Source organism: Folsomia candida, unplaced genomic scaffold (genome assembly GCF_002217175.1).
Source record: "Folsomia candida strain VU population unplaced genomic scaffold, ASM221717v1 Fcan01_Sc002, whole genome shotgun sequence".
In the NCBI taxonomy this organism is placed as follows: Eukaryota; Metazoa; Arthropoda; class Collembola; order Entomobryomorpha; family Isotomidae; genus Folsomia; species Folsomia candida.
This window is the reverse complement of record NW_019091194.1, coordinates 7,656,666-7,678,283: the sequence shown is the minus strand read 5'-3', so window position 1 is coordinate 7,678,283 and position 21,618 is coordinate 7,656,666. Positions and strand designations below refer to the sequence as shown.

General features: G+C 35.9%; 3 protein-coding genes across 7 annotated transcripts; 1 reads left to right on the top strand and 2 right to left on the bottom strand.

Moving 5' to 3' along the window:
- Positions 1–19: 19 nt before the first annotated feature.
- Positions 20–6,753, bottom strand: LOC118434415 (transmembrane protein 26-like). 2 transcript variants are annotated; one of them, XM_035847894.1, is made up of 13 exons: positions 6,310–6,753; positions 5,969–6,082; positions 4,911–5,091; positions 3,118–3,222; positions 2,969–3,058; positions 2,588–2,815; positions 2,461–2,502; positions 2,113–2,365; positions 1,899–2,035; positions 1,589–1,815; positions 1,386–1,524; positions 1,163–1,248; positions 20–1,045 (listed from the first exon to the last, which is right to left on the bottom strand). In XM_035847894.1, the coding sequence occupies exons 1-13, from the start codon at positions 6,399–6,401 to the stop codon at positions 226–228; spliced, it is 2,514 nt and encodes an 837-aa protein (XP_035703787.1). In that variant the 5' UTR covers positions 6,402–6,753; the 3' UTR covers positions 20–225. The 2 variants fall into 2 exon arrangements, with proteins under 2 accessions (XP_035703787.1, XP_035703788.1); XM_035847895.1 differs by having other exon boundaries at positions 905–1,045; positions 1,159–1,248.
- LOC118434416 lies at positions 4,038–4,917 on the top strand. The gene is made up of 3 exons (XM_035847896.1): positions 4,038–4,194; positions 4,270–4,443; positions 4,508–4,917. Exons 1-3 carry the CDS (start codon positions 4,119–4,121, stop codon positions 4,561–4,563), a joined length of 306 nt encoding a protein of 101 aa, XP_035703789.1. The 5' UTR covers positions 4,038–4,118; the 3' UTR covers positions 4,564–4,917.
- Positions 6,754–7,377: 624 nt separating the features above from the next.
- LOC110842733 (ecotropic viral integration site 5 ortholog) lies at positions 7,378–21,389 on the bottom strand. 4 transcript variants are annotated; one of them, XM_022088530.2, is made up of 20 exons: positions 20,859–21,389; positions 18,985–20,111; positions 16,945–17,171; positions 12,604–12,814; positions 12,425–12,459; positions 12,209–12,302; positions 11,979–12,098; positions 11,870–11,903; positions 11,590–11,651; positions 11,418–11,498; positions 11,257–11,343; positions 11,028–11,174; positions 10,929–10,954; positions 10,430–10,562; positions 10,214–10,330; positions 9,733–10,117; positions 9,397–9,650; positions 9,240–9,299; positions 9,034–9,171; positions 7,378–8,941 (listed from the first exon to the last, which is right to left on the bottom strand). In XM_022088530.2, exons 3-20 carry the CDS (start codon positions 17,106–17,108, stop codon positions 8,546–8,548), a joined length of 2,544 nt encoding a protein of 847 aa, XP_021944222.1. In that variant the 5' UTR covers positions 17,109–17,171; positions 18,985–20,111; positions 20,859–21,389; the 3' UTR covers positions 7,378–8,545. The 4 variants fall into 4 exon arrangements, with proteins under 4 accessions (XP_021944222.1, XP_021944223.1, XP_035703351.1 ...); XM_022088531.2 differs by lacking the exon at positions 20,859–21,389 and adding an exon at positions 20,319–20,706; XM_035847458.1 differs by lacking the exon at positions 20,859–21,389 and adding an exon at positions 20,444–20,706.
- Positions 21,390–21,618: the final 229 nt, after the last annotated feature.

Below are 21,618 nucleotides of genomic sequence, written 5' to 3'. Positions count from 1 at the left end.
GGAAAAGGTGACTAGATAATTAATTCAAGCAACAGGAATCTGCATAACCATATTTATTATTGGTATATAGATTTATGTATATAGTTTCCTACATGGAGAAGCGTGTAAATATCCCATTTTATTTTGCTCATTATACATACAACGTATGCAACGTGACAAAAATCTTATGCCACATTGATTGAAGATCAATAACAAATAATTTTATACCTTTCTAAGATTATTGAATTACTGTCTACGAAGAGATGAAAACTCTTGTAGTAGAAACCCATAGAGTCGTTTGACCTTTCGTCTCGAATGTCTCACGAAATCGGGGAGAACGCTTGTTTCTTTTACTGCATTCTTCTGCTGGAGCCTGGACGGAGTAAATGCAGAAATCTCACCTCCCCCACCTATCGCATTCGGCGACGGAAACGGATGGAATTCCTCGCCATGGTCGGGTTTGACAATTGAGGTAACATTGAGATCATTATCAGTATCAGTATTTTGAGGATCGGTGGTAGTATTATGCTCATACATCAAATTGTCTAAAGTAACATTCATTGAAGTAGCAGTTGAGGAGAAGGTAGCAGTCGGAAAAAAATCGTCACCATCTTCAGTGGTGTTTGATGTATTATTATTGCTAAAATCTAGTACTCCAACTGCTAAACCCTTATTGTTATTATCATTTGTGTCGTTAAGGTTGTGCTCAGGCTGGGCTTGTGATGGTGGTAATGTGATAACGTGCAAGGAAACAGTGGGTGATCCTTCCGGCAAGTCGTCTGTTGTGTTGGGTGGAGTGGGTGTGGTCGTGGTTTTCGGCTTGGTGGAGTTCGCTACCCTAAAAGTTTCCCTTAATATGAGACCCCTTGGGTTGATTCCCCCATAAATTGCTACCATGCATAGGATGAAAATTGTAACAAAAAGAGAAAACACTGCACAAATGGCTGCTCTTCTCTGGAAAATTCGTTCATTCTCAAACTCTTCGCTTGTGCTCGTAGAAGAAATCTTTTCCAACATTCCTCCAAATTCGATAGAATTTAGTTCTTTTGCGATGATTTGTCGCCGTCTTGGGGAATAGGCAAAAAATGTGTCAAATATGGGGTAACAAGTACGTTGCACATGTACAAGTATGTGCATATAATGTGTCACATGTAAGGTTAACTGTTATCATGCACTTACCTACCTTTGGACAGCGTTTCGCGTGCGGGATCGGTTTGCATTGCTGGGGGCTGCTCGGCCCGTCCTGCTCCCACCATTAACTATGCGACCCTGTATCAAGAAAAAGATTTAAGCAGACATCGGATAAAGATCTACATTTTTGCGATAATATAGATGATATGTGAGGTAATATAGATGTGTATGTATGATATGTATGAGACAAAATCATGATTTAATATTTATTGTACTCTGCGACTGCTATTTGCCGAGTCCCTTGAGCTTGAAGAATAGCCGGTGTCTTGGCGGCATCGTCCATGACCCTGGTGACTACTCGTTTCGGAACTACGGCTTCCAGAAATCTTGTAAATGCCTGGATTTTCGCTCATCCTATTCAAACCATACCCGCAATGAATTATTTTTTAACAGAAACCTTTCCAAGAAAATGGTGTACCGTATTTTTCTATTTTTGCGTGTGGGTCTTTCGCTAGTGAATGAAATCTCGTCCAGCGGGACGTCCGACTCTTCTTCTTCCTGAGAATCGTTAGTTCCAGAAAGTACAGATCCCGACATTGCCATTTCCAGATCATCTTCCTCAACACGGTCAGTCTGGGGAGGAATGAACGCTTCTTCGATTCCGGTCGGGAGGTTGCTGGTAGAAAGTGATTTTCGTCGACCAGTCTGATTATTCGTGAAAATATAAATATAAAATAAACACTTCTCTGTAAAACATGTAGATAAAAGCAATTATTTTTAACATGTACTTTTGCCCTTTCTCTTCGGGCGGCCTCAAGGACTCGATTATTCGTTTGAGCTTGGGAAGTAATCGAGTCCTGTGATCGGTGCTTCTTTGGTTGGCCTCCGGAAGATGATTGCTGTCCTTTCTTAGTGTTCGACGCACCTATGAAAAAAAGTTTCTCATGCAAAATGATTTTTTTTAGCTGGGTTAAAATTTGGAGATATAATTTCTCCAGCAACCTGCTTTTTTTCCTGACGCCGCTGCCGCCGAAGCCACATTTCGACCAGCTTTGATCTTAGGATCTGCCGTAGGACCCATGAACGCTGCTCTTTCAACCGCTTTAGCTAAATTTCCTGACACGGTAGCCTTCGCCATTTTGGATATCTCCTTGTTCTTTTCTTGCTGCACGACATAGAGTCTGTAAAACTGAAGTATGATGACCAGGGTGTTTTTGCAAGTGAAAAATATGTTCATATAACTGATGATTTTATACTAGAACAAACGGATATAAAAAATATTGTTTATAGAGCAACGAATGTTCATCAGGAGTCACGATATCAATGAATTATTGTAATTTATAAACTAACATAAGTTATCAGCAACATCCTGAAAATAAGAAAGGGCGCATCCTGCGCGAGTATGAAAATATAATGAAACTTAAATTGACCTGTCAATTTCAATTTAAAATCCTTCAAAATATTGCGATAACTGTACCTGCAAAATAATGTTGATCAAGATTCCCCACACGTCAATGGAACAACAAACCTCTTTCACTTTATAAATCCCATTCACAAATTTTGGTTTGGGGGGATCAATGTCAGCAGTGATTCGAGTTCTCCTAGATTTGGTAGCGGTGAGGACGAACGTAAACTGAAGTAAACTCCAAGACCAAATGGATAAAATGAGAAGACACAATATTCGACGTGACGCGATCTTGTCATCCTGAATGACAAAAGAGGCGACATAAATTATAAGCGAGTCATTAGCCACACTAACTGTACATGTTTTATGCAATAGCTGCATGTTTATATGTGCTCTGGAAAATGACATTGGTTATGTAAACTGAGTTATGTGCATATTTATTAAGTATCGTACCTTGAACGAGTCAAAGAATTCAATGATATCTGCAGCAGTGCCAATATAAACCAGAAGCAATTGTGAAAGTTGATCTCGGGTTAGTCCGCCCTTGATGCAAATGTATATTACATTAGTTGGTTTAAACTTTTGTGCCAATACTTAAATACCTTCGGTAACATCCATCTTCCAATGATCAAAATTAGCATGAGTAGCTGCTCGATTACGGTGGCCCACGTTTCTTCGTCCAGATCTTTAAGAATGTCAAGTTGCACCTGCGTGCATGCGAATTTATAAGATTATAGTGTAATTCTTTACTTCTCTGTATGCGAAATAATAATTTAAGTTTCAATATAGCAGTTAATAGTACATCGATAAAATCATGCGATCCACATATCAATACAAAATCTATAATTCTGTCATTTTATCTCAATTTCAACAAAGTTTCTTTTGACTCAACCAAGGTTGCTGAACCTGAAATATCAAATAAGGCATCATCCATAAAGGACTTACAGCACTGATTTTACTTTAGTGAGGAATATCAGAATACTGGCGCCCCATAAAGTCGAGAGAATGCATCATTTCTAAAACCCTGCCTACAAAAGATGAGAAATATAACTGATTCCACTTTCACGAGGCAGACAAAGGTAAAATCAGTGAAAGTGGATTGTAGTTCGACTTTTCTATCTGCGGATACGGAATTTCCACCTCATTAGCCTCTTCCTCCTTCCCGATAATGTGTTAATAATGGGATTCAGTCGTAACACCTATTTGTTCATCCATCCATCGATCCAATCCGGTATGATGACCACACTTCCACCTACTGCGCCATTTCCCATCATCGATTGAACCGCTTTTATTGGAGTTAGCACACAACGCTCGATATGAATTTATTTCACGATTAAATGTCTTCTATACAACAATCACCTATAACGTAAATATGTTTACACAAGTACATACTTATGCAATGAATGTACTTATGTATGTACACAACAATGCAATGAATGCAATTGTATCAATGAAATGCAGCATGCGAAATATTCAATAAGCATAATTCAAATTTAGTATTATTGTTTATCAACATGTAGACTAATAAACTTGCCAATCATTAGAGATAATACAGAAAGTTGTAAGTTTGAAAGCTTCTGGCGTAAGAAAATTACATACAAAAATGGCTCGACTTTTCCTACACGTTACTGTTTTCGTCAGTGCATTAGTAGTTGTAAGTCATCAATCTCCGCAAAGAGGTTTGTATACAATCCGGCTAATTTATCATCAGTATTTAATAGTAAAGCGTAAATTTACATGTGCATCCCTTCCAGACTATTCGAAACCTCAAATTACCAGTTTTGCCAGCCCATTTGCACCCCCAATGCCAGGGTCAGGAATGGCACAATTTTCAAACCCTTTGGAGAAGAAAGGACCAATTGGGAACGTTATTGCAAACGCGAAGGGCGAAGGTGGCAGTACATCTGCAAATGGCTATTCAGCAATTGGTACATATGCATGAAAAACCTTTTGAAAATATTCAGACATGTAAAGTCTTAATCAATTTTGAAGGTGGGAATGTACTGTCGAATGCCGTAAGTGCACCTCCGCCAGGATGGAAACCATAAAGAAATTCAAAAAAACAAAAATATACGGACAGTGGAATTATTGGATAAATCCAAAACAAAAACAAATTTGGTCATACTTTATGACCACGATGAATTGAAATAAACAAAAATATTTATTTTCTGTATATGCTAAATTGAGCTGGTTAGTTGTAGGTAAATGCAAAATTCAGCATGTTTTATTAAGTTTTGTGCTGCTAATTATATAACTCATATATGTACCCACATGTTTGTGTATACGTATGTAAAAGCACTAACGACTGAGGAGTGCGTACATATGTCCCTTCAAATTGTTAATTAATATGCTTATTCTAAATATGATTATTTTTAGCCAAAATTCATTTGCATACCCCGAGGTTCAAGTTTTCAATGGCTGTAAAAACTTCAGGTGGAAGCTTATCTTTATTGATGGCTGTTTGATTATGTTTTTCTGCCAATTTTAAGAGCAATTTCTTGTCGAACTTATCCACTTCTAGCAGCCAAATCGCTGGTACAACGCTACAAAGATAGAAAAAGACGCTGGGACAGAACCTGAAATTTAATAAAATCAGTAGTTACAAGCTATACTTTATATGACATATATTAGCAATATATTAACTATGACCATATAACTTCATATACAGTGTGTATGCGATCATTGCGATACTGTAAACTGTAGGTACATATGCAATTTCCACACTGAATGTCAACTTCAGATTTCTGGAACAAAAATGTTCAGATTTGCAGGCTAACAATTAGATTTTGGCGTTGAAGTAAAAAAAAACTGCAGTGTAGATATTACATAACCCTGATTAGTAATTTTCTTTGTTTCCTTCTTATGTATAAACCGTTTGAGCCACGCTCTTGAAAACCTAGAACAACCTGACCCCCTGACTAATGAGATGCCCATTTTCGAATTTAATTCTTCATTTGCCCCATACTCGTCGGAACCAAGCTGATCAAAATTGTTTATCTGTAAGCGTATTACACAGACGGATACGACAATTCATGACGACAAGCCGCAGTACAGGATGTATGCACTACATATACTCTACCCAAGTAGATAATAAGATGAAAATGTCACAATTGCACTTATTATGTGATGTAGAAAAATGTGTTAATTGCGTGCATATGTATCTATGCATAACGCTACATAATGTGTTGCGTTCGGAACATACTTTTATCGAGTCGAAGTGCAGTTTTGAATCTGCATATGAACATTTAGAGACAAATTCACTAATTCAAAGGTTTTTGCATTGAATTTCCCAAAGTCAGGTTCAAACTTTTCTCAATTGTGGAAGCAAATTGTCTAGCGAAATTTTCACCCTAAGCAGTCCTATCATATCCTTACATAATTTGTTGTCTGCTATTTTCAATATGTATGCCAATGATTAAGTGTAATTGAAAGTTTTTGTTGAGAATTTCTTACCATTTCCACTCTTGATTCTTCTTGATGGTGAGGGTGAAGACACCTTCAAACATGAGTGCGAGGATTGAAGCGCAAAGGTACCAGTAGTATGGGTCATTTTTGATCTGGGTGACCCTAATCCATAAAAATCATGTTAACAACTTTTGTGATAAACCATAAGCCGATGGGCACTATCCACATTTCAAGCGACTATGACGAGAAACAGAGTTTTTTGAAACATATTTTAATATTGAGGACATTTTAATTATCGAATAGACTTTTAAATGCATTTATTATTACTCAACATAATATGAACAATTAACCAGGCATAAAATATTTAAAATATAAATATAATATCTTACCTCCATATCGCAACGAGCCCATGTGTCGCGAATATTACACGGGTTAAAATTGCCTTAATTACCACGATAACTTGTGCAAATCCCTTTGCCATTTCCTTTCGTCAATAGCAGTTTACATTTTTAGTTTTCAAGCAAACTTATCCTAAAAAGACGCAAGTTGGTAAAAGAGAAAGTGAGAGGAAAGTGAGACGCTTTTGCCATTCCAAAATGAGACTGCTGCTTTTGCTCCTGGCAAAATTCCTTTGCACCAAAGATGATTCAGTATCAAATATCAATATCACATAATTCATTCAGACGCATTATGCATGATTTCATTCTCCATCTCCACAACCGCACTTGAGTAATAGCCAGCGTCCCATTTGGATTCAGAGGAATGAGAAAAGGAGAGTAAAAGGCTTTCGCTCCATTCAGAAGAGAACTTTTCCTCATCCTCCTCCCACCACGGCTGGCTTTCATATCCCAAACGAAATCCACATTTATTATTATGTTACATGGGCTCATTATTATCGGCAAGCAGGTCAATTCACTACCACTTTCGCTCTCATTATCATCCTTAACAACATTCCAGCCCAGTCGTCCCACTCAACTAATGTAAAGGATCGATGAAGAAGATACATAGATATTTAGCTACGAACATGATTTTATACAGATTTCTGATATCATAAATACGGCTCGAACGTGACTCAAAATGTACGACTAGAAATATTGTGGGCCATTTTATCCTGATAAATTTCATGAATGTATTGCCGTTATTTTATATAGTAAGCACATGAAAGTTCCGTCATTTCGCGTCACATTTTCAGTTTTTTTATTTGTTTAATTTGAGATAATATATAATTTTTTGTTACTTCTTGATATCATAAATTATTAGTTTAATTATTATTATATATAATAAACGAATCGAATATTAAATACGTATTTATGTGGGAGTAGAGTATTTATATACTGTGAGAAGCTTAACAAAATTATTGTGTAGCAAATAGTAGCGAATAAGTACAAAAATGATTACTGACTAAATGCTTCTTCAATAATTAACATTGCTCATGTAAGTACTAAATTTTTGTATAGGTTCCGCATTTCAATGGAAACCTTTTCTAACTATTTTATCAATCTTGGTTCCTGGTACACAACCATTTTCATTGTCGAAATCAAGTTGCCACGTCTTAAATTTTGAGTTTCGAAATTGAAATACTGAAATTGCAACTAACGATCGTTTACATTGGTCTAAAAAATCTGGTTCATGAGAATATCACTCTAATTAGGCTGGTTAAAGAGGCTCTAACTTTGTTGTGGTGTTTCGTTTTGACTTATCAGACCACAGCAAATCTAAAGCACCCAGACTTTTTATTGCAGCGAGCATATATAACTCTACCAATGCATAGACAAATTAATAATATTTGGACATATTGATATTTAGCTGCGACAATGAATTGCACATAGGTCTTAGTGTATGAGGATAATGTAACAATAATGTAGGCTTGATAAACTTTTTCTGCGAGACAGGTCAATTAATATGTAAATATTATCGTTTCATGAAGAATTAAATATATGAGATTATAAGTGTATTGCTAAATTGGTACAGATAAATTGGGTCGCTTCGCTGCACTATTTTATAACAAACTAATTATTATGTTTTACTGCAGAACAACTAGAATGACACAGTTTAGATTTAATTAAAGCCCGACATCATAAAACTAATGAACGTGCATTGCATGCATGTACACATTTTCTACCCTCAACATCCTTAGTATTTTTGGTATGTTATAACTTTATATTTTTTGTTGGTATAAAAAGCACACAACGTATTTAGCAACCATCAACAGACCTATAACATGTAGTACCTATTACTTATTACCTCTTGATTAGACAATTAGATTTGACGTTCAATCAGAAAAATTACTAAAACAGTGAGGTTTGAGCGTTGTAATAATTTGAATACTTGGAGGTTTGGTTATTTTTTGGTACGGTCATTCACGCTTAAAGAGAAAAGCAGCATATAAAACTTTTACCTTGTAAATTGTGCGAGTGATCAATTTTATCCGTGTACATGCCGTGTATACGAATTATCATTTATATACTAAATATTATGCGTACTTGTAAATTCATTATTACTATTTTTATTATTATGTAGTTTAGTCTTGCAGCACTCATTAGGATCACAGATGTAAAATTCTTCACCGTTCTTCATGTTATGTCTGACTTTGACTCATTCGGTAACTTTAAAATACCCGTTATTTTATTCCGCCCCGTTTGATAAGGAAGACGCCAATTGGGAATGACCATTGGTTAAATTTAATTTAAGACCATCCACTGATTCCGTCTTTGTAAGAGGAGGTTTAAAGGTGAGGTCCTCCAGTGGCGTTGAGGGTGGATCGTTGAAATTGTTCATTTGTGTATTCAGAGTGGAAATACAGCTTTGCAACTCCTTCAATCGGTCCTTATCACCTCGGCGGTGGTGGTGCTGGCGTTGTTCATGAGTATCTGATTCCGAGTCAGACTTATCCCCATCCGACTTGCTTTCACTGGTTCGTGAAGAGACTCTCGTTCGGTCACGCATCAGCTCCTTCTCCGCAAGGAGTTCTTGGTTTTTTAACTTCAAGGCCGAGATAATTTGCGAGAGATCAAATATTCGCTAGTAGAAATAATAAGATTAATTATAATTAAGCACAACGCATATTTACGTATATACATATTTAGATAGGAAGTTATTGCTGGCGAAAATACCTGACTCTTTTCGGCATCCTTAATTCTGGCATGAACTGATTCTTCTTTCAACTTGGATTCCAAATCAGAATATCTTCGTCTTTCATCTTTGAGTTTAGATTGCATATCTTTATCTTGCGCCCATGACGAGTCCAAATCCTGCAAAATATTAAATTGTGTATTTAATGTATAAAATATGTTGAATCAAAATATTAAATTTTGCAAACCTCTCTGATACGTTTACTATCATCTTCTTGTCGTTTCAGTTGATTTGATGTCACTTGCACCTAAATCAGATTTAATTCAAGTTATGCTATCTTTATTCGTCCCATTTAGAAGAGCAATAAGCATGCTCAGCTTTTAAGCTGAAATATTAATACATACTTGAGTTTCTAGTTCCATAATTTTCAGTCTCTGTTCCTTAAGTTCTATGATGGATTGCATTTCCCTTAATTTTAGAGTCATTACTTCCTCTTCTAATCGTTGAACCTCAACTTTGGACGAATTGAAAAGGTTTCCGAGGGGTGTGGCATTTGACTTCTTCTCAGTCGAGCTTTCATCATGATCCTGTAAGTGACGCTGCCATTGTGAAGTAAGATCAGCCACTTTCCCTCTCAAGTCTTTCAACGATAATGAGGCTGTACATGAAAAATTATGAGTTGAGAGATTATTATTACGTTATTATTATGACCGATTTTTAGCTTTGACAGAAAAAATTACCTTCAGCTTCTCTTAACTTTACTGCAATGAGTTCTTCTTGTAAGTGAGCTACAGAATTATCAACCACAGACTCCCGAAGTTTCTTTTTGTCCTCCTCCTGCTCTTGAATTCTACAGCGTAAATCGGACAATATGACAGAATTTTCGGCCTCTTGCAAGCGCACTTCGACCAATTCATTCTGCAAACAATGGATAAGATCCTCCTTTTGCTTTAAGAGTTCAGATTTTAACGAGATTTCATCCATTGAGGTCTGCTTTGTAGAGTTTGTTTCATCCAACACGAGCAGTAGATGCTGATATTGTTGAGCTACATTCTCCAACTGCTTCATTGTCTCCATGTATTGTTGACGAACTGAAGCCAACTCTCGCTTCAGTGTGAATGTCGTCTAAAAATTAAAAATGCATTTAGCGATTTCAGTTATTTTAGGTGTGTAAATTTATCAAGTTTTGCATAACGTAAGTAAAAATGTGTTATAGTTTACCTCCACCTCTTCCGCCCTGCCAACTTGACCCTGTATTAACTTATTTGCCAGTTCTGATGATTCCGTTTCCAGTATCTCAATTCGTTGTTTCAATAATTTGTTTTCAGTTCTCAGACGCTAAATTGGTTATTACAGAATTTGATTAATAGGGTTAGCAACAAAACTACATCGTGTCTGTCACAATACGTGACACATAGATATTTAGAAATAGCTTACCCTCAATTCCACCATTTCTTCCTGTTCTTTCGTCTTCATCGCTGCATAGTCTTTCTCAAGCTTTTTCATCCTCTTCGCATTATACTTTATTTGGGATGTGGCATTAAAAAGGAGTTCGGGATCAGCCTCTATTCTATTTGTGGACAAACCAAAGAGTATAATTAATAATCGTTCACGTAACACAACGTAATGAAGAATGTTGAGAATATTCCTTGTTTATCTCCAAAACGTTTAAATATTATTTTAATAAATGCTACACATAACAACCTGTCAGGAATTCTGGGTAAATATATCCATTATGTCATGATGTACATATGTATTATGATTATACATGCATACTGCGTGATAGTAATAAACTAGAGCAAAGCAATCGTGATGGATCTCAATATTAACCTGCTACCACAGAATTACAAACAAGTATTTGTTTGATACTGTCAAGTGTTATCGACGGAAAAGCACGAATAATTTTTTTGGGGTGAAACGAAAATTGACAACTCACCTCAATGGAAGTTCTTTTGATAAATTCTAAAAATAAAGATACAAATTATAAATACATAATCCTTTTCGATTATTATTATCATTTGAATTTTTTGCATACTCTAAGAACGCCTTCCATATCCAGAAATAGGAGTTCATTCTTCGCAATAGTTAGTAGAGCAAGCCCAATACGAAAAACGACCTCGATTCCATCCATGAGAAATTGATCCATAATTCGTGATGATATTGCCAGTGGAAGACTTGTCGTCTTTTAAAATATAAAATAATATAACACATAATATAATAATGATAACAATAAGATTGTAATAAGATAATATTATTATAATTACGAAGATTGTGAGGAACCAGGATGACGCATACATACTGGTGTGGACTCCTTGAGATTGGAAATGGACATGAAGGTCGGGCAGTTGCTCCTATGTAAATATTTTAAAATAGGTCAAGTTTAATCAACAACCAAGTTTATCATTTCTTTCTCTTTAATCCTCACCTGAACATTCATTTCCAGTTGGTACATGCACAGACCCAACTCGGCCATGCTAGGCTTAAACATCTCTCGAAGTCTATAGTCCTGTGAATTAAGTGTGGCATTGCATTATTGTATCCAATACATCATGTAAGTAATTGTGATGATAATTAGCCATCTTTTGCGGTATCAATACCTGCATAAGTTTCACTACCACGGCAAATGCTTCTTCTTCTGGCATTTGCATAAGCAAGAGACCTATAAAGCACAATTTTAACAGGAGGATTATTAGGAGGCTATGAACGTCAACTCATTTTACATTCAAAATCAGTAACTATTATTGTGTTTGTTATAATTATAATTTCCTTATGTTATTGCACCTGTATTACATATTTGTGTATACATATTTTTGAAGAACGCATTTTTTCAACAAATGTATTTACAAATACAACTTTTGAGTTTTGATCGATACTTACCAACTATGAAGGCGGATCCTTGACAGTAGCCAACCTAAAATAGTAAATAGACCGAGTATTTTTAATATCAAACTAAAAAATTGTTTGATTTCTAACAAAATAGACCAACCTCACGATCGTGGAGTGAATATGCTTTCATCACGTTGAACAGTGACTCTTGACCTAGACCGTCTTTCTCTTTAAAAAACTCATGTTCAGGATACGTGCGGGCAATATCTCTCCTAATCACCTATGAAAATATAATAAATACATCAACATGCGCCACTTCCTCTCGATATAAAAAATGGCGTGTTTTTCGTGACCAATAATTTTACACAAATAATTATTTATGTAGAATACCTTTTCACATGCTGAGGTAGCTTTAATGTAATCTGCATATTTTGCCTTGTCTGAAGAGTCGTGAGCACCACAAAGTAACTGCCATACGATTCCTCTAAAATGATGAAAATTCCACACAAATTAGTATTTACACGTTTGATGATAAAACGGTCTTGCAGTAGTTACATATAGATATATAGAAGATTTAATTGTTGTTGTAAATTAAAGAATACGAACCTAAAGTGATGAGGGATCCCTCTTCTGACCAATTCCTGCCATTTATAAATGCAAACATGAGAATTTATTTCAGAGTAAAATTATTTCAATAATTACAGCTTTTTTGCAACTATTTCATTATGTATTTAAAGGAATTGTTTAATAAAAATAAATTTGTTTGCATAATTTCTTGTACTAACCCGAACAAATGGATTTTTCTTTTTCCAAAACGTATCCCACTCATTGACAATCCTACCCCACGTAATCCACAAATCTTCCTCCGTGTCTTCCGATGATCCTTTGTCCGATCCTTGCTCTAAGGAGAGCTCGCTGGTGTCCGAACTTTTTCGGGAGTGGTTGCTGTTTGCACCTTGAAGTGAGTTGAATGATTTGGAGTCGGACTCGATTAACCTGGAATAGTTTTTTTAACGATAAGTAAATCAAGTATGAAATATGAAGTACAGATACATATAGCACATCAGTTAAAGAAACAATGGTTTTACTCAATTTCGCCAAGGAAATTCATTGTATGTACAGATTGTACAGAGGTCTAAAACCTTCGATCACTACATATACGAATGTTGAGATGATGTGACGGTTATTAGTGGGATGGTAATAATATGCATTTTTGTCTGTAGAAATTATTGATCCTTTCCACCGTGTCTACCACCTACATAACAAGCAATTTGACCAAATTGCAGACTTGTTCCTAATGCTAATGATAACAGGAGGGCGTCCAATGTGTCAATTACGGTAATGTATTTTTGTTGGAAACATACTCGCCACATTACATGTACATGTATTTTATCCTGTTTTCGTTCTCAGTAATAATTTCTCCTTCGGGACATACATACATATGTTACAAACATGAGATTTTTATATTACCATCGAAATATATCTGCAATCGTATTCCTTCGTCTTGCAATGGGTTTATCTACGACTTTGAGCCCACCACCACCATTGTCCCCAGCGATATTGTCAACCTCTTTATTGTTCTGATCCCTTTCACCACTGCCACTATTTTCCTCTGATCCATCCGAAAGATTCGTATGACTTGGAGAGGAATGGACTCTGTTTCCACTGTGATCCAAATACTCGGAAACCAATAAATCATCGTGATGATGATGATGATGCCCGTCGTCGTCTACCGGTTCACAGGAAACCATTATGCCTTCGTCTTCAATAAGCCCGTCAATTTCAATCAGAGTTTTATCCGAATAACCGGTACCACTTTCACTCAACTCCAAAAAAATTGAAGAATCTTGATCGTCTTCTTCACCACCTGAATCGTCTGATGAAACGGGTTCCACAGTGATTCGAATGAGTGGACGTTGAAAAGCCGACTGTCTTGGTTTCATGGTCGTAGGAATAGTTTTAGTACTGGCGGCATTACTATTGGATAAGTTGTTGTTGATTGAGGATGGCAGCGGAGTGTCCTTACCCCGCATATTTAATTGCGAATAAGAAAATGACCCAGATCTAGATTCACTTTCTCCGGGCGAGGTGCCTCCAGAGGATACACCTGAGTCGTCTGAAACGCTCATTTTCCTCGTTACGCTTTCTATAAAACTCTCCATGCTCAGTGCTTTCACCTCAAATCCTGTCCAATTATCGTTATATACGTCCCAATTTATTTCGTTACTTGGTCGAGTGGGTGGGTTGCTGAGAATGACAGCAGCAGAAGAGTGGCACTTAATAGGTTAGTGTTTTATTGGCAAAAGACAATTTCAATATTTCACCCCACACTCCGTCAGTCATTCGGTATAGCAGGACCAACCTCACTATAAATGCAGGTATGTATACAGGCCAAGGGCAGTGACCATTACTTGAGTTACTTTTCTCGGAGTGTATATACGTAATAAAGATGAAGATAACACGCTTCCCCACTTTTGCTTTCACTCATGTCGCATAACCCACTTTCTCGGCTCACTTTCGCTCAGGTTACAACAAGTTACCACACATTTTGTTCCAGACCGTCAGAACGACGCCTATGAATAAAATATGGGTTGGATCTCATTCGGTGGAGACATAACCATAACTCAGTAATCCATACACCTGAAGAGAAATAACCGTATCAGCCAAAGTGACAGCTCTATTATTTAGCTCTAGGTTTTACTAGCAAGGATCTGGACCGTATATATATTAGGTAATAAATTTCAATTATTCCAGAGGCTCGCTGAAGATAATCATGATTTAATAAAGCCACCGTGTGAAAGTTATGGTACGACCGAGTGAACGAAGGGCGTTCCAGATTTTACTGGTTAACGTTGTTTTAATGCTGGAAACTTGTCTGCTGTATGTAGCAAAGTCTAATAACTTTTCATGATTTCGAAGAGTTATGGAACAATTGAACCACTTATAAATACGTGCTTTCAAGAATCAGACTCAACCCCAACTGACAATAAATTGGAATCCAATTTCTCTCTGTGCGTACTTGAGTGGTGATCAGTAATCATTTGAGGCATTATTATGTGGACCGTAGTAGAATATATGAAATAAGTAATGCACGGTAACAATTGTGGAAGCGCACAATTATTCGCATTTTGAACAATTACCTACCCAGCAGCAGGAGCATTATCATGTGAGGCAGTCGTGGAGAGTATGCTACGCCTCCTCCACACATATCGCATCACACACGGAGGCGACATACATACAAACAATAATAATCCACTGGTTAAAGTATTACCATTATGATAATGCTCCATTAAAATTATTTTGAAACATTGAGCATGCAAATATTTTTAGTTTTATGTCAATACTTTATCACGTATCTACGTATGTAGGATAAGTGAATAGGTTTGATTTTAGCTAATAATTTTAAGTATATTACGAGGAATATGTATATACAGAGCTGATTTTATTGCTTTTGACATGACATGAAATAAATATCATACTTTACTTAATAACTTTAATGGCTAGTAATATGACAGAAATTATTGCATGCACGTTTGTAAGTAAATAATGCATATGGAAATGAGACGGTTACATAGCATATAGTAACGAGTCTTGGTTCCATGATCTTTCAAAACGCAAATTATGGAACATAATGTTCTGTAGTTATCCACTAATTTAAAGTACACGTAGGCTGATTTCTCTAGCCACATTATTGTGGGCAAGTGAAAAATAAGCAAAATGTGCATATGCATGCGGGAATATTTTATAAATTAACTGCAGGTATTTTGGAAATTTCTAAATTGGACGGAGGTCATTTTGACTATGTATCCAATTAGTGTGATCACTTTTAATTTCCAGGAGTCACTAACAATTGTAGTTGTAAATGTAATTGTATTCAAAAGACGCTGACGCCTCCACTGCGTCATGTGAATTTTGAAATGTGTATACTCTTACCTAATTAACCTTTAACGACTTGACTACGCCAATAAATAAGTTACGAAAACAAATCGTTTAACCTGCCTGATTTGTTGATCTAAGCAATAATTCAAGGTTTCGTTCGGGATATTTAAATCCAACCAATTGCGCTACATTTTCCATCAATTAGGTAATGAGAAATTTCATATATAAATATAGTGCATATATTTAATACTGCAACCAACCCCTCACTAATCTGGATAATTCAATTATGTATGTAGCATACTACAATAACCTGCATATGGGTGTATACATGTGTAGAAATCTGCAAAAGTAACAAAATATGTAATTTGACAATGAAAATCAGAGGTAGAAAACATCCAAACAACACACACTGAAATCGCCTTGTACCACTACTATGATTTTTATGACGTCAATGTCAATTTAAATTCGATTCAAAATCAAAATCATCAAAATTCGATCTAGTTCACGTTTGTCATTTTAATCATGGTTGATCATTGTGTGCTCTACAGTGTATTTACTTTTAATCAATAATCCAACTGATTCGACTAGTCGTGATAATGCATTTATCGTTAGTCCAAATATGAAGCTAAATATTCCAATATCATGCATATAACCCTCAACAGCAGTTTGAATAAAGCCAATTATGCAGGAGGATACAAAGTCATAATATTTAATAACATATGTATATGCATATTCAAGTATATACGAATAATATCAACAACGCAGTAGAGTTGATACATATAAAGTTTGCACTAAAAATCGAAATATGTCCTACTATTTACATACTAAACCGTTCAATGCAAAGTCAGACGTAAAAGCACAGGGCTCGAAATTTCAGATTTTTTCAGGACGAAACCCTTTACGTTGCTTGCCCAAATCCCATTTTTTCTACAGGTTTAACAGCACTGGTGGACTGTTTTATGAAATTAGGTTTTAGATTCCATGTCAGTTTATTCAGTCCAATTCCAGTATTACAGTCTTCAAACTGCTGAATAATTTTAGCTATGAATAAAATTGCCCATGTGATCTACGCTCGTTCATTATGTACAACTCGTTGCCTTCAACAATTCACCCATTCAATTGGCAATTCAATGACTATGAACACACACCACCACACACACCCAGGTCACGTCTGACGCTATTTAAACACAGGTTGCGTATGAGGACGCCACAATTAAAAAAATCATTTCAATGAGTACGTGACCTACCTATTTGCCTCCTCAATTTGACGTAACATGTCCATTTCTTCTTTGGATAAGGGGGCCGGTGGCTTTTTATCCATTCCCAGTATCAAGGTGTTGTTGTTGTTGTTGTTGTGGAGCGGGATGCTGCATGGCGCTGAGCTACTGTCCCCCAAATCCCCCAGAACCATTCTTTTGAGGGAGGACAGCAGAACCAGCCTTCTCCCGTTTTCCAAATCCAGCTCTGCGATTCTCTGCGCAGAAGTTCAACAAGAACAAACATTTTTTTAGTCTAAAATGTTTATCCAGAAAGGAATCTCAACATTAATTGTAGCTTCCTACAATTCATCCTCCAAACCGCAGACTTACTTTCGATCTTATTATTATGCATAATTCATTATAATACCTAAAACTACAACCAAGCAAGCAGTTTTTCGTATGATTCACTCCAAACCTCACCCAAATTTCTTTGCAGATGAACCAAGACGATGACAAATGAATGAAGCTGAACAAAGTTAGCTCATCACATCGTCATCTTCTACAGAAAAGCTAGTCTCTGATCATCCCATCAATAATTCCATTTCATTCATATAAAATAGAAAGGGTAGAAGTTAGTATGCATATACGTACGTACATAGTGGTTGAGTAGTAGCAGAGTTTGATAGAGTTTGAGGTTTTTAAAATTTCATAAATATTTGGGCAAGTGCATGCAAAGTGGATTAAATTGTCACACTCATTGTTTGAATTTGATGACATACATTCAAGAATTAAGCATTTCGAGAATTTGCTCACTCACCTAAATTCAGGCGAATCTAGTGTTCGCTGCCTGTATAAAAAGTGTACACATAATGTGTACATGTTAAATTAAACTAAACCAGAGTAATATGTACACAAGTCAGCACATTGCTAATGTCGTAAAGTTGAAGGAAAAAAGTTAGTTGAGTTCACTTTTATGTTTTTTAATGTTTGTATGCAGGGAGTATAAAAGTACCTTATGCATATGATTTTGGTCTTTGAGCGTGTCATTGCTATCTTTAGTTTAATACCACAGAGATGACAGGATGAATAGGCTCATTGGTGCAGTAGTACCTTTCATATGCACTTTTACTACACGTAATGTCATCATTTTGCCACTTTAAATCTTATTCGAATGTTTTATTTTGTCGAATTTTTCATTTGCACACCAATTGACACAAAAATGTGGCGTATTTTAACATAAACCGCAAGTTTTTTACAGATATTTTAGCTTATTTTTTTAACAACGACCTCGATAGTAGAGAATATTTATTACACGACGAGAGCTTTTTTACCCGGCCGGTGTATATATTTCAGTGTTAAATATTTACAAACGCTGAGGATGAGAGTAACTTTATTTTTTTTAATTTTTAAAATAAAATGAGTTCAAGGTGATTAAACGATTATTTAAAAAGCCTATATATCATTCATTGCCACCAGAAAAACGTACATTGCAATGGTAAATAAATAAATAGTGCTACTGCTTTTCTCCACCTCTTACCGGAAACCAGAAATGGTTTCAGGGACTTGTAATCACCTCTCACTCTATGCAAACAGATGTATGTGTTGCTGACTATGCCATCAAAACTGTATCAACAGTTGAAAGGGAAACTCATTGTTTGATGAAACAAACGTATCAATCACGTGACACATTCGAGTTAAATTGCTTTGTTTAATTTATTTGGATAACAGAGAGAAATTATTATGGGAACAACGAACCGATCTCATTCCAGAGGGGATGTGTGTAGTTGACGTTAAACTTTTATGGGGACAGATGGGAACAAACAAAGTTGAACTCGATTTTGGGTATTTATTTATAGCAGAAATGCATACGCTTGATTACCACCTCGTTTAGTTTATAGTTTATAGAAAATGAAATAGAAAGCTAAAAAGTATTTAATTGTACATTGAAATTGAAAGCAGTCAAAGGGAAACCAATCCAACTTATCGTAAATTTATAAATGAGACCAAATACACAATCGATAAATTATTTTGCAAATGTTAAGCAATAATCAGTGCATAAACCCAAATACAGTATGTGTGTTGTCCAACCTTTTGACTTGTTATGGAAGTTCATAAAGCCTCTATGTAGTCCTGTCAGTAATCTTCAATCTTAAAATCTCGAGTCACTTATTTAAATTAATTCGTAACTGCACATCTGCATTGCACTTTTTTTATCATACGAGAATGGAACTCCTTTGCAATTTGTAACTCTCAAAGATTTGCAGCAAGACACCACTTGAGAACCCATGCAATATGGAGTGCACGCAATTAACAATTTACAACTCGAGTCAACAAGTTCACTTTTTCTCAATTTTCAATCATCGTCACATCAGTCAGAAAGTTGCATGTAATGCTTGTAGATATTTATTGATGATCGAATCAATCCGCCCAAGAATAGCTTTTGGTATCCTTGCTTGGAAATTTTAACTTGAAGAACTTCCTTGTTTTGCGTAAAAGAAGAATCCAAGGGCTTGGATTCGAGTGAGGAGGGGATGAATTCACTGAGGGCGACTTCCCTCACGACAAATTCCTTCCTAATTATATTCACAAGATTCTCTGATGACTATTGCACAATCCTAAACAATGGAAAAGACAAATCTGTGTGTAGCCAAACTTGGCCTCGAACGTGTAAAACAAAACAATTCAATTTATTGTAGTTTTGTATGTTTTTATTTTTTATTTTAGTTTTATATGTTCTTTCTTAATATTGAAACTCTTGGAATGACTAATTTATAAATTTTGACTGCAAAATTACAATTATTGTTTCAGAAATTAATTAGTGAGGGATGATTTCTCCTTGATTTATTATTGAGATGATGATCTTCACTTGCAGTTTATTACTTAAGATTTTTATTATCACTTGTGCCGAATGAATTTGTTATGTAGTAGCGTTGCAGACTTGACTCGAACTTGAATTTTGGTGAAACAATTTGCAATTGTACAAATTATAACTCTTGGTCACATATGTTTATGTATATTGTTATTATTTCACTGCACTATTTTACATATGCAACTGTACAGTTAAAGTTAAAAATCAAAAAATCCTTATTATTAACACCACAAGTACAGTTCCTTTCCGTTCGTCGTCCTGTCTTAGTTATTTAGCAGAACAGAGAGTTCCATTATTGTATGTACATATCGTTGTCGGCCATAAAAGCTGGTTCACTTTTCCTCACCTGCAACAATAATACAATGCGAAATTACAAGTTGGAATAAACTGTTGAGCTAAAAAGTAACTGGGATTGCGATTAGCACATCAAGGATAGTTTTCAGCCTGATGCACAAAAAGATTGCTGCAGGTATAAGAAGAAGGAGAGTTAGTTGCCTTAAAAGAAAGAGTGGGTGGACGATGCATACAGCTTTTTTTAATTTAAAATTCTAACCTAAAGGTAGGTAATATGTAATAAGTACGATACGGTATTTGCAACAACATTACGAACCGCACTATAGCCAAGCTAAATTGCTTGAGGGCTGGGAGGGCAGTACTAACTAATAACAAGTAACTGACCCCGACATTCACTGCTACTACCTGTCCTGTGGTTTAAGAGCTGATATACTTATTTGCGCTAACTTCCGCTTACGACTACAGAACAGCTAGGATTTGCAAACGCCAACCAAACCAACAACAGTTGTTTAGTCGATAATCTTAATACTGCTTTCGGTCGGGGGTTTGTTGCTGCCTTCCACTAAATAAGTATGTGCAGAGCCTTATTCGATAGGTATATGTGCATGTGCATATGTATGCCCAACAATGAAGTTAAATCTGCAAACTAAACCACAAGATTGCAACTCTCTAAGAAGGTAGTAAGATGTAGAGATCTTGTTAATAGTCTAAAGATGCTGTAGTAGGAGTCTCCGTCTTCTAGTATTTGGATTGAAATTTAAAGTAGCAGGGGTATAGAAGCAAGGAAGATGATAAGTACCAGGTTGTCTGCCAATGTCTTCCTCCCTTCTTCACTAGCACAATTTACTAACGACTAATACACATTCTTGTCCATAGGATGATCATGAATGACGGTGGTAATGATAATTGTGGGATAGTAGACAGACACCGCTTTTGTGTTAAGAGTTTCACTTGCAAATTAAATCGCAAACAATCGCCCAAGTTTAAGGATTTTGGTTCTTGTTTAAACAGAATATGTAGCTCTAACAAATTTATGCTCTTCCGATGCAAACTGTGTTGTGCTCAATATTATTATTATTTCCACACTATTCACAACACAATTAAGGGGTAATAAGCCGTATATACTGTCACTAAGACCAACTGTACAACGGGCAGATAAGTTCATCCTCCACTTGAGTTTGTTTTTAGTTCATTGACGAATAGTCTTAACGCATATGCTTTTTTTATTAAATTTTTCAGACACAGTACACACGCACATTTGGTTGAATAAAACTGCTAATCGTATGCCACATACTTACATACGTACATATACCATACGTCTGCTTTAAGCAGGTTTGGATTTTGTTATGGGAGAGAACCGAACTCAAAATTCCATTCAATTCTCGGGAGTTTGAGAGGAGGCAATGCACTTTTTGGTCTGTATGTACATACACACGGCATAAGTATGAACATTTGTACATACATTGTACACATTACACATACATAAAGCACAATCAGCAATGTGTACAAGCTTATGTTTCTTGCAAACTTACTTTTTTTAGTCTTTATGCCAGCAAAGT